The sequence below is a fragment of the Canis lupus genome, chromosome 11 (assembly GCF_003254725.2).
Source record: "Canis lupus dingo isolate Sandy chromosome 11, ASM325472v2, whole genome shotgun sequence".
NCBI lineage: Eukaryota > Metazoa > Chordata > Mammalia > Carnivora > Canidae > Canis > Canis lupus.
The window spans coordinates 5,901,056-5,914,985 of record NC_064253.1 but is presented as its reverse complement, the minus strand read 5'-3'; the positions used below and the strand labels follow the sequence as shown (position 1 = coordinate 5,914,985).

At 37.5% G+C, this 13,930-nt stretch overlaps 1 protein-coding gene across 1 annotated transcript in view; it reads right to left on the bottom strand.

The window, feature by feature from the left end:
- Positions 1–13,930, bottom strand: part of LVRN (laeverin) — a 66,371-nt gene that overhangs the window by 27,603 nt on the left and 24,838 nt on the right. The window contains exons 5-7 of the mRNA XM_025446705.3: positions 7,472–7,626; positions 5,874–5,987; positions 259–402 (exon numbers count right to left, since the gene is read on the bottom strand). Of these exons, the coding sequence (XP_025302490.1) occupies positions 259–402; positions 5,874–5,987; positions 7,472–7,626 (413 nt within the window). The remainder of the gene's footprint in view (positions 1–258; positions 403–5,873; positions 5,988–7,471; positions 7,627–13,930) is intronic.

Here is a 13,930-nt window from a genome sequence, read left to right as displayed (position 1 = left end):
ACCAAACAGAAGGGTTCACCTTAAAAGTAGCAAGTTGTTTCAGTGTTTTTATAATGATGGATGGTACTGAGCACCTAATATTGGTTAGATGAGAATTGATTTAACCACATGTTCTGAAATCCATCTGCTGAATAAAATTATGGTTATTTGTATCAAAAGTTGCACAGTATCATCATATTAGCCTATCATTCTTAGAATCTATTTTATGTACCTTACTGCAAGAGTGCAAAACAAAAGGAAATATGTGACTGATTTTACCTTGTTGTAAGTAAATAAGTCAAAGAGCTCATTTATTTCACTGGTTTCTGTGAAATTTTCCACCTTCAAGGACACAGCTCTAGACACCAGGGCGTGATCTTCACTGAGGACATTATGTAAAATGTTAGAAAAAAAGATCTCATTCTAAAAGGAAAAGATTGAGCAACATTAACTTCTTAGGTGTCACAGAAACACAAAATTCAAATACTGTCAAAAACACCTTTCAAAAACTGACACTAACGAGGGGAAAAAATCATTCAGATGCGCTCTATGAGCTGACATATGCCAAATAAGTCAGGATTCTTGAAAAACAAAACTCTAATATACTTTTCTTCCCATTTAATACCCTTCTTATTTCAATTTTTAAAAAAACCCATTACAAAAGTCAGAATGTTTCCAAGAGAGCTATCTACACTTCCCCAAAGGAGATCCCTGATCACAGACAGGATCCTCTAGGAAATAGCATCCCTAGGTGGTTTGCATCCTCTAGAAATTTATTGGAAATTTTATTAGTAACCATCTAAAATGGATCGGTCTCTCTTAAACAAACGTTTACAAACCGCAACGTGCCAGATTTACAAATTTGATGATGATGTCATAATTTGTAAATATTTATTGAAATAAATCCACAGGCTGGATACTACAGTTTATAGATCATGCATTATGAGCAGGCAAAGTATTCTATTCTAATAAGTACAGAACTCTCCAAAAAATTAGACCTCTTTCAGACACATGACAAGAGTCATTTCTTTTTTGGAGGAAAGATAGAAGGAAAGCCAATGTACAGCCAGAGGGGTGGGTAGCACGGCAAAGCCAAAAAAAGGGCAGTGGTAAAGAAGCAGCAGAGAGAGTTGGCTTCTGCCCTGTAGAGCTGAGTGAACCCCCTTTATAATCCACAAGGAGCCTCAACTCCCTAGCAGCTATCTCTGGGGTCCCCAAGTTGACTCTTTCAAATTCTGCCCTCTTCCATTGGCCAGTGTTCCAACCACCCATCTCCTATTAGCATATTATTTTTCAATTTATTAACACCATTGATGAGGCTACTCTCAAACTCTGCTCCTTCAGAAATGAGACAGCCTGTCATTTAGAGCAGTATTTCTCAAACTTTAATGTGAATAAGGATCCCCTGGGGATTTGATCAATTCATATGTGAATTCAGCTGGTCTGGGTTGGGGTCTGTATTTCTAATCAATTACATGGTGATGCTCATGTCACTAGCATGATAATCCCACCTTGAGTAGCTAGGAATGGAGGGGACATTTGTTTAAGTCTGATCTTATTCATTAACTATAGGTTTTATTAGTTTAACACTTGAGTATTCTTGAGAGCGTCTCACAGTTGACCCATGTGTCCCAAAAAAGCAACATGGAAAACAGAGGAAATAAAAAGTACCCATAATCCTACACTCCAAGATAGTCACCATTAGAATTAGTACTGTTTTTTACAATCTCTTTCCCTATGTGTTTATTTACTCACATAGATGTAAAAACTTTTATCTTGCTTACTTACTTATTATGACATTCATTTAAAAATTCTGTTATCTCATCTTCATAAATATCTCTAACAATGGCTGCTGAATTCTATACTACACAAACTGGAAGGAAATAAGCCAAAACTTAATAGTGATGATCACAGTGTGGTCAGATCACATATGACTTCCTTCTTTTCAAAGTATAACAGATAACACTTCTGCAAAAGCAAAACATTAAAATAAATAAATGCATAGTTGCAGAATGGGCCACTGAGTCAATGAACCATAAATGACTTCATCATTTCCCTATTAGTTTGGCATTTGAATTGCTTCCAGATTTTTACTGTTTTAAACAATATTTTAATGAGCACCTTTATATATAGCCTTCTCCATATTTTGTAAATTCCCCTCTACTCCTCAGAATGGATTGTCTGTCTTTTTTCTGATTGGTGTAAGATGTTATATTATCTTCTTGGTATCACTATAATCACACAAGTTAACTGTGATGAAAGGGGTAGACACCTCTTCCTCAACATCCCCAAGGTCCTTCTCCTCTGGGCCTCCCATACAGTGAGTTTTGTCCCAGTCTGTTCCAGTCCTGCTGGAGGGAAACATTTACACAAGAAGTAAGGTTTGCCTTTAAAAAAAATCGTTATCTAGGCACTGCATACAGTGATAGGAGAAGGTGAGGCTGTATACCTATCATCACTCTCTTTCTGCAAACTGCAAGATTCTAGAGAAAAAGACCTATTCCTATTAAATTTATTGTTACCCTAAGAAATATAACAGTATTTATTATAATAAATTTACATGTGGTTAAAAGCCCAGGCTTGGAGTCTGAGCTGCCTGGGTGTGAATCCTACCTTAACCTCTTTGGACTTGTGTGGCTATAAAAGGCAATCAACTTTATCTCTCTGAAATTTGGTTTCTCCATCTAGAAATGGAGGAAAACAACATTGTCCTTATTGGATTATTTTCAGGACTAAATGAATTTACAGAAAGTGCTTAGCACAGTGCCTGGCAAAAAAGCACATGTTCAATGAGAGTTAGCCATTTGAAATTACTTATCATCATCAACAGCATTATTATTTCTTTAGAGTTAAGTACTGAATCAGATAATGTATACAATACTCCATAAGCACACGAGCGCTTGGTAAGTAGTAGTTGTCATGATGTTACCTAAAGGATAAGAATTTGTTGAATGTCCACAAGAAACTTACTTTACAAATGAGAAACTAAAGCTCAGAGGTGTTCCACTGACAATGAGTATAAAAACAGAGTGAGATCAGACTGGCTGCATGGCTCCTATGTGCCTTTCTCTCCACCAAATCTGATGCTTCTTTAGGCCAGGCTGTGTCAGACCTGGGCTTCAGAGACAAAGAAACCACTGGTCACTGACGTTTTCTGAATCTGTGACCATGACCCATTCATAACATGTTTTAATGACTTTCAGCTGAAATTAGAGCAAGAAAGAAAAAAAAATGAAAATCTGTTCCTGCATATGGTTCTGTGATTCTCTTCCCCAGTGCCAATTTAATGACCAGATTAAAAGGAAGCCAAAGTTCTTGATCTCTCAGAGATCACTGAAGTAAGGCTGGCTTCAGGCTTTTAAAAGACAAAGCTAATGGCAATTTCCTCAACACCAGGATCTGATGCTCTTTTGCCAAGGGTTATATTCACTCAGCATCACAGACACTAAGAAATGTAGATTCAGAAAGGAGTGATTAAGAAACCAATGATTAAAAGAAATAGCTAAAAAAAAAAAAAAAAAAAAAGAAATAGCTAAATGGTACCAAAAGAGGTTAATCGTATCATCTTTGCTTCACAAACACTAGTAATATATCTTCATCAAATTTTCCCAGATATAATACCTTAGCCGATTTCAGTTGCATGAGGTAACTGATTGATGTTAATGATCTATTCCATTTGATTAAGAAAATAAGGATGAATCTAATTGTTTCATGGGAAATGGAACTTCTTTTCTTATTGAATCCAAGCAGAGTTAATCTGGGATACAACCAAAAGCTTTCATAAGCATTTATAGATGACATGAACCATGCATAGGTTCTATCTTATAAAAGAGAGATTTAAACAATTTTATAGCTATAGAGTATATGGAAAGGACTTTTGAAGAAAATTAAGGTTTACTCTCTCTATATAAATTTTATAAAAATGAAAAGAGTCATATAATGAACTCACACACACACCCCCATTAGATCTCAGGGGAGAGGAACACTCCTATGTGCTTTCACAGAGCTCAGTTGGGTGAAGGCATGGGTGTGGAGTTAGAGACACCTTGAACTGAATCTCATCTCTGACATATAGTAGCTGTGAGAACTTGAACAACTTTCTTAATGCTCCTATGTCTGTTTCCTCAACTAGAAAATAGAGTGACAACTACACTCATATGATTGTTTTGAGAATTGAGTTAGATGATGTGTGTACAAAACACAATACCTGCTACTTGCGTCCTAAGTGCTCCATGAATAGGAAGTGCGGTATTATTGCTGTTATTATCATCATTACCTTCGTCATCAGACTAGATCTGGAACACCTAGGTAATCACAGTTCTGTCGCCATCATGCAAATGACTTTGGCAAGTCACCTAATCATCCAGTACTTCAGTCTCCTTATCTATGTAATGATGCCCAACCCAGGGGAGGGGGAGCAGAGGCACCACAGAGTGGCTGGACTGTGGGATGGTGGGTGATTTCTAGGAATTCTGCAAAGCACAGGGTGAGTGGCATGGAACGGTGTATTAGGAGGCTGCTACATCAGTGCTTCCCACAAACTGATTTCATGAACATGTTAAAAAAAAAAAAAAGGAGTAAAAAATAAAGGGATTTTTAAATAAAGTGTCTGTGGGGCCAAGTTAAGTTTGCCAACTCTGAATTCTGCCAAATAGTCAACAAAAACCAAGTATCATCTATCTACCATCTCCATCCTTTTATTATAAAGGGAAAATTTATTGCCAATATAATAGGAAAAATATCATCTTATAATATCCTTTAAAGTGAGTACATTTAGCCTGTAATAAAGACCTGGCCAGTAGAGAACAATCAGTGTTTCAAATATAGATTTACTGGGACACCTGGGTGGCTCAGCGGTTGAGCCTGTTTTTGGCTCAGGTCATGACCCTGGAGTTCTGGGATCAAGTCCCACATCAGGCTCCCCGCAGGAAGCCTGCTTCTCCCTCTGCCTCTCTCTCTTTTTCTCTCATGAATTTAAAAAAAAAAATTGTTACAAATATTTACTGAATGAGGCTAGGGAAAGAAGTGAAGAACCAAGCTTGGAAACAGTGGGAGGTGGGATGAGAGACAGACTAGCCAAGAGCAGCAGGATGAGCAACTCTGAGCATCAGAAAGGTGCAGGGAGTCAGGGACAGAGAAGAAGCAAGGACTTTGGGCTTGCTATAAAGGAAGTGAGGTACGCGTCAGAGAATATTACATCTCAACGTTTAAACATCTAAGTCAAAATCAATTCCATTTTATCATGCCATCCTGAAAGAACTACCTAAATTAATCTACATAAATGACCAGAAATAGAACTTATAGTTGAAATAATCAGATTTGCATATTTACGAATTCATATTTTCATATTACTATTTATTCAAAATAGCAAAATAGTTATCAGCTATAATATATATATTAGTTACACATCTGATATATATAACATTTTATAATATATAATATAGCATATTCCTTATAATTGAAGTCATAGACTACTAATTACAGTGCCTTTAAAATTTAGTCTAGGTAGGAATAAGTGAAAATGACCTAAAATCTAGGGAAAGATAGTATGCATATACCTTATAAGATGATATAATAAAATATTAGGTAAACCCTGAAAAATCTTTTCAAAAGTGATTTAAGGATTTGCAGAAATGCTCTTGATAAAATATGAAGTACGGAAGGTATTACACGTTTCTGTATAAAAAAGTAATTCCCATTTTTATGAATATTTATAATGAGTAAAAGCCTGGAAAAAGAAAACACATAAAACAGGTAACACTAATCATCTCTGGTATTACAGATTATTTAATATTCCTTATATTTTCTGTATTTTACACATAGGAAACAATGACCTACATTACTTTTACAAGTAGGAGCAAAACATTACAAGTAAATTTCACAGACATACTTACTCTTGGGAATTCAGGATTGAAGTAGTTAATTACTCCAAATTCAAAATAAGATGCAAAGCCCTCTTTGAGCCAGATATCGTTCCACCAATTCATGGTAACCAAATTTCCAAACCACTTTTGGAGATGGGAGAAAATAGAGCTCACTTAAATTTAATTTAAGGAACATTTATTGTAATTGCATGTTAAATAAACGTAAGGTCGGAGACATAACTAAACTATTTTTGCCCTCAAAAACAAAACTTGAAAATAGGACTTCAAAAAAGCAGGTTGGTGCTTTAACATGAAGAGACAGCAGTCCTGTATTTCTTTGAAATAATTATGTCACATCCAATGACTGAAATCAACTTTTGTTTTAAAATTGTCATTTTCAAAGGCAAAGTAATCTAGAGTAGCATTTCTCAAACTACCCACTTTCCCAACAGTTAATTTAAATAAAGCAGAGGTCCAGAATGCTCACTTACCACCTACTAATTACAGCATCTTATACTCTAAATAGACCACATCAGAATTTTGCTGTAAGCAGTTGTTATGTTTCAAGAACATGTTTTGATCTGTGCTAAGTACAAGTCACTCATATTCTGCTAGAATTCTTTTCGAGCTTAACAGAAACAAAGTGTCACATGGAGAATGAATGGAATCAGGAAGGAAAAACACAATTATTTCTAAAACCAACGAATCTGTACCCTAGTATTTAATCAAATTATTACAACAGCTGTCATGTACTAATAGCTAGCAGCCGGTCTTCCAAAACAATGTGTTGCTTGGGTGATCATAATAAATGGTATTTTGAGTGACTGATCAAAACTTGTCAAAGTTTGCGTTGACTGTGCAACGAGGTGTTAATTCTGTCCCAGTAAAAAACTCTGGCCCATTACCTCTTGTGGATCCACATAACAAGAAGATAACAATTTCATAGTTTAGATCATTTCTTTCTTGACAAATTTGTATGAATGGAGTCAATGTCAAAAAAGCAGATGTGGGAACCTCCATCAAACACATAACTAAGCTTCTACAAATCACATTGTGAAAACATAGATCTAATGAAATAAATCCTTGTTCACACTGCTTTTGGGTATGCAGCTTGAGATCACTGCTCATCTCACTGACATATTAACCACTTTCCAATATTCCTTTAACCTCTCTTCAAACAAAGCAAAAACAAAGTTTATAACAATCTACTGATGAAATGTGGATATCTTTCAGTGTCTTTTTGAATATCCTTTATTTTAAGATGGAATGAAAATGAATAATCATAGCTCTGGTTGGCTTACTTTCCCTGAAAAGGACTCTATGGAGCAAAGTTTACTTTTGTATGTAAATACCTGACCTCTGAATGGCCTGTAAGTTCTCATCGCTATGATCCATCACCAATAGTTCAAATCCCCACAAGCTCTGATTATATAGATCCTTCCTTCACTGTCCTACTTTTTGAATAATTTTTTTAAATGTGGTATACCATTAGAGGGTTGGTTTTTGTTTTGGGTTTTTTTTTTTTGTTTGTTTTTCTTCTGGTTTTGTTTTGCTGTTTTTTGCTATCCTTGGTAGAGCAGCTAGAGAATGTCTTCACGTAAAATAAGAAAGAACATTTTACCACATGCCTGATGTCCAATCTCGTGGGAGAGAATGAAGGAGATCACAGCCTTTTTGTCTGTTACTTGATCATTTGGTTGCATCAACAATAATGACTCATCAAATATCAATAGTCCCCAATTTTCCATGGCACTGTTGTCAAAAGTAGGCAAGGCAATTATATCTAAGTGGATTTAAATGGAGGGAAAAATGAAATCATCTCTTCCAAAAAGTTTGAGATTTCCAGATATAAGTATTGCAAAATGAAATCATAAAATTACTAAAAGAAAATACAAGTGAATATTTATAATTTGAAGGGAGAGAAGATTAATAGCAAAGACAGAAGCCAGAAAATAAATTGTTCTGATTATCTTATCTGAAAATCAAATACTTTTGATAAAGGATCTGTACAGAGAAATCTTAAAACTTGACATTAGAAAACTAAACTTTACAAAACTGGCAAACAATCAATCTAAAGAGACACTTCACTGCGTAAGATAAGCAAATGGAAAATACGCATAAGGAAAAGATGCTCTACATAAGATGTCATTAGAAAATTGCAAATTAAAACAGTGAGATACCACTATATACCTATTAGGATGGTTTAAATCCAAAGCACACTACCAAATGCTAGAGAAGATATGGAGCATCAGAAACTCTCATTCGTTGCTGGTGGGAATGCAAAATGGTACCACCACACTGGAAGACAGCTTGGCAGTTTCTTATAAAGGCTGATTGTACAGTTTAGCAACTGAGCGATTGAGGTTATTCACCCAAATGAGTTGAAAACTTTAAGTCCACACAAAAACTGGTATAAGGAGGTTTATAGCTATAAACCTTTAAGTGTGAGACTTTGTAAGTGTGAAAAATGGGGAGCAAGCAAGGCGTCTTTCAATGGGGGAATGGATAAACAAACTGTAGTGTGAATAAATCCATACAAGAGAGTATCATTCAGCAATAAAAAGAAATGAGCTCTCCCACTATGAGAGGACAAGAAAGAAGTTTAAATGCAGATTGCTAAGTGAAAAGAAACTAATGGGGAAAAACAGCACACGGTATAATTCCAACTATGAAACATTTATCTGGAAAAGGTAAAACCAGAGAGACAGCAAAAAGCTTGGTGGTTATCAGGACTCTAGGGAGAAAGTGAGGAATAAATAGTTGGAGCACAGGAGATTACTCTGTAGGACACTGCAATTTTAGACACATATCATTATACATTTGTCAAAACTCAGAGAATGTATAGTACCAAGAGAGAAACCTAATGTAAACTAAGGGCTTTATTAAACAATATTGTATTGATATTGGTTCATCCATTGTAACAAATGTGCCACTCGAATGCAAGATACAGGAGGAGAAACTGTATGGGGGGAAAGGGAAGGGAGAGGAGATAAATGGGAACTCCCTATACTTTCCATGTAATTTTTCTTAAGCCTACAAGTGCTCTGAAAATATAGTTTAGGGACGCCTGGTGGCTCAGTGGTTGAGTGTCTGCCTTCAGCTCAGGATGTGATCCCAGAGTCCTGGGATCGAGTGACACTTTGGGCTCCCCGCAGGGAGTCTGCTTCTCCCTCTGCCTATGTTTCTGCCTCTCTCTTTGTGTCTCTCATGAATAAATAAATAAAATCTTAAAAAAAATAGTCTAGTTAAAAGGAAATACATTAGTTCGCCAAAAGACAAATTTAGTTCATCACAAACAAATTTGAAAGGGAAATCACAAGCTGGGAAAAATATCTGCAGCATATATCACAAACAATTAATGTTTTTTTAATAGCGTCTGGACTATCGGCCTTGGCTCAGGTAGTGATCTTGGGGTACTGAGACAGAGCCCTGCGTCAGCCCTGCGTTTAACAGCCCTGCTCTGTGTTCAGTGGGGAGTCAGCTTGGGATTCTCTCTCCTTCTCCCTATCCCTGCCCCTCTACCCCCGCCCCCAAATAAACCTAGAAGAACAAGAAAAAATGTTTACTTTCTTTTGCTAATAGAAGAAATGCCATTTTTATAATGTATGCTACGTTTGCCTAATGAGTGTGCTGTGCTCCGTATGTTATGTTGACTTGCACTACCACCTTTTCCTCCACCTGCACCTTTCCCGCCCTCCCACCCACCCACTTTCCTTAGACAGACTGATCTGCTCCACTCAAACCAATCCCCTTTGTCCTCTACTACTGCTAAGCTGTTCTTGGCTCCAGCTGTTTGGTGCCCCAGAAATCCTCTATTCAATGTCCAAATGTCCACGGATCCTTGTGGTCCAATCTTACCAAGTCGAAGAAGCCATACTTTACTAACTCCTGATAACAATTTTAAAACAATTGTTTTAAAGACAATTTAAACAATTGAAAAAAAATTTTTTTTACCTCCAGATGCACAGAATTGAAAGTAAGCAAATTCTTGTTTCTTGATAAACTGTCATCACTTGTTCACACAGGACTCTGTTTTATTTTATTTTAATGATTAACTCATTATTTTAAAATAATGATATAAACACCCATGAATCTGCCTCTCTCTTTTTAGAACAAGGGTTGGAAAACCCTCTCTTTGAAGAGCCAGACAGTAAATATTTTCAGTTTCGTGGGCTGTATGTTTTCCATCGCAGATTTGACTCTGGCATCACAAAGCAAAAGCATCCCTAGACACTGTTATGGGGGCAAATGAGCAGGCTGTGTTCCAGTAAAACTTTATTTATGGACCTTTAGACATGAATTTCATCTGATTTCCATGTTTCATAAAATACTCTTGTTTTTTCAACCATTTAAAAGTGTAAAAACCACTCTTCGCTCGAGGGCCATACAGAAAAAGGCAGCGGCCCACATTTGATTGTATGCCAATATTGAAAATATTGAGAATATGGAGAATATTGCTAATAACTAACTCAAACTATGATTTCCAGACCAGCAGCACCGGCATCACCTGGGAACTTACTAGACACGAGAATTCTGGGACCAACCACAGACCTACTGAAACAGTGTCTGTGTTTTAATACGCCTTCAGGATGATTCCAACACATGCTGAAGTTTAACAGCTGACTTAATCTCTCTTTGGGATCCTTCTCAACTCATACTTTCATGTCTTCTTCCAGCAGCTAAATCACTATCCTCAAGTTTAGGGGGTTTTATTTTTAAACTTTAAGAGAAAATGTTTCATTTTCATTGCTATTGAGTTTTTTCATTGTGTGAATGATCTATAATTTACCTATTCCATTCTCCTAAGAGTGACCATTTTGCTTTCTTTCAGTATGTGGCTATACTATAAAAAGTGTAGCTATGAAGATTCTTGCACATGTCTTCTGGTACATACATATGTGCTCAGATTCCTCTGGGAGATATATTTAGAAATGGAATCACTAGGTTTTAAGGTATTCTAATGATCAACATTGCAAGATAATAAATATGTTTCAAAGCTGTTGTGACAATTGATAACTCCCTTCAAAATGGCCACTTTTTAACATTTGGCATTTGTTAGATGCCTACTTTTTAACGAGTGAATAGGTATAAAATGGGGCCTCACCATGGCCTTGGACATTCATTACTTAGATTACTAATGAGGTTAAGTATCTCTGCATAAGTTTATTAGCCACATGAGTTCCTTTTTCTGTAAAACATCTATTCATGTATCTTCTTTTCCTTGTTTTTTCTTCTGTACTGTTCTTATTTATTTGTAGGTATTCTTTATATATTTAGGCTACTCCCATTACCACTTCTTAATCATCTTTCTCTTAAGACTTTTACTTAGCCAGTCCATTATCTCTTGTTTGGTGATTAGTTGCTTTTGTTTATACATACTGAAGCTACCACCCCAGCTCAGCTACTTGAACAGTGCCCCAGCCACCTACTTCTCTTGCATTCAAAAGGCACCATGAGGGGCACCTGGGTGCCTCAGTTAGTTGGTTAAGCACCAGACTCTTGATTTTGGCTCAGGTCATGATCTCAGGGTTCTGAGATTGAGCCCCGTGTTCAGCTCCACGCTCAGCATGTAGTCTGTTTGAGATTCTCTCCCTCTGTCCCTTCCCTCTGCTCACACACACTCTCTCTCTCTCTCAAAAAAAAAAAAAAAAAGGCATCAGGAAAAGTAATAAGTAACCAGTACTGCTTTATGGTTTATATTGTATTTGCCTTTCATTGCTACAAAAATTCAAATCATGCGGAGGGGGTGGTGGTGGTGGGATGTATAATATATATAGTTAGGATACTATTGTTTTAAAGTTAAGAGTAAAATTAAAACTTAAAAAGAGAAGTTGCCATTTTTAAAAGTCTGCAGGGGCACCTGGGTGGCTCAGTCAGCTAAGCATCAACTCTTGATTTCAGCTCAGGTCATTATCTCAGAGTGGTGAGATGGAGCCCTGAATCAACCTATCTGCTTTGTGGGGAGCCTGCTTGAGATTCTCTCCCTCTCCCTCTGCCCCTCCCCCTGTCTTTCAGGTATGCATGCTCTCTCTCTCAAATAAATAAATCTTAAAAAAAAAAATAAAAATAAAAGTCTGCAAGTCTTAAAGGCCCACTTCATTTTTTTTTTAAAAGATTTTATTTATTTATTTGAGAGAGAGAGTATGAGGGGCAGGTAGAGGCAGAGGGCACTTTTGACTTTAAACAGTCAATTAAAAGGATAGCAACCCCAGAAAAAAAAATGCTCTTATATGAACATGGTTTAGATTCTTGGGCTTAGAACTCATTGAGCAAGTGACGACCAAACAAACAAACAAACAAACCTGAAAGAATAACACATGCAAGAAATAAGCAAAATGGCTTTTCACTTGACTCCCTGAGAAGAAGAGGATGGCTTAGGCGGGAAAGGCCGGTAGGGAAGGGATCTGTGTCTCACTTTGTTTTGTATTTTTTAAGGCTCAACCAAGAGTTAAAATAACAAGGAAACATGTATTCATCTTTCTCTTATAGATCCAGTAACAGAAAATCTCCTTATTTTAATCATCTGTCAAAATACAATTTTGATTGAGTGCCACCTGCGTGTCACCTTGGTTGAGATGCTATGAACGATATGAGAATGTGCCAAATATAACCCTGATTTCCAGAAGCTGACAACCTAGTCAGAATTTATATGGAATTACTGGACTAGGTCTTTAATTCCCTTCACTAAAAACAAAACAAAAAACCCAAAAAACAACTTTACCATTTACCATTCTGAAAAAAGCACTATCAATAGGCTCTGAAGGTACAAAGAAAAAGAGAAGCCAGATCCTGAATCCAAGTTACTCCTGATTTAATGGGCGGGGGGGACACTCAAGATCTGGTTAGGTCAAGAGCTCAAATGGAAGGGTACATAGGATGCCATGGGAACATGAGAAAAAGAGAGTCAGGGAAAGCTTCCTAGAGGAGGGGGCCCTGAGTTGAGAAATACATGAATTAATCAGTTGGATAGATGTCATTGCAGGATGTGCAAAGTGCATGTGCAAGAGCCTGGGGAGAAGAGGAAGGTGGAAGAGGGGACAGAAGGGGTGCCAGAGCATCCTTCTAGCTCAGAAGAACTGACAAAAGCCTGGAGAGTTTGGCCAGACATGCACTGTGATAAAGACAGGGTGCAGAGTTTGGACTTTATCCTCAGGGCGATGGGAACCCATCGAGAGGCTGTAAAGAGGACAGTAATAGGGTCCTTGAATTTCACTATGAAAAGATCCTCCGCAATCTCAGTCAGAAGATGGAACTGAGGGGGTCAAGAGGGAAGGGAGCATAACCGAATAAGGGCTGCTGAGGTGGAAGTAGTGGTGGTGTAAACTTGGGGGGCTGGGGCGGGGGGAGGGGATGGAGATGGTAAGGAGGAAACTAATTGGATGGAGGAGGTGCTTTACAGACCATGGAGTGGAGGGTGACTCTGGACTGTTCCTTATCTAAATAAAGACAAATAGAACTTTTCTTGCTGAGACAAGTGTCATCTTGAGATCCTCCAGCCCAGAAGCTTCCAGCCCCAGATGCCTTCAACTCCCAAAATGACAGGTATCACTTCCAGGATCCCTGAATGGGCCAACACCAGTTCACTCTCCATTCCTCGAGCCCCTGGGCTTGAGCTGCAGAGCCTCCCACCCACTCCCCACCCCACCCCTGGCTCACTGGGCTGAGTTCCCAGACATACTTCCTCCCTTCTTTACCATCTGCCAGTATAGACAGAGCCTATTTTACTTTATCCAAGATGTCACATGACATGTCAGAGGAACAAAAAATGTTTACATGATACTCTCAACATAGAACAATGGACAACTTCCTGAGCTAAGTGGCTCACACAATTTCAAGGATGTACTATACAGATCTATAATCAATAAAACGTTTACCTATTTCCTCAAGGATCACGTGGTGTTCACATGTGATTCCTATTTTATACAACAAAAGTTGACAGATAGGACCCCATGTCCAAAAACACCAACCAAACAAAACCCCAACAAACCCCACCTCACAAAAGACCACCACCATAAAAAAACCCTCATTCACGGGAACTGGAGTAACTCACTCACATAGGCCCACTGAAAGGATCCAGAATATTGCAT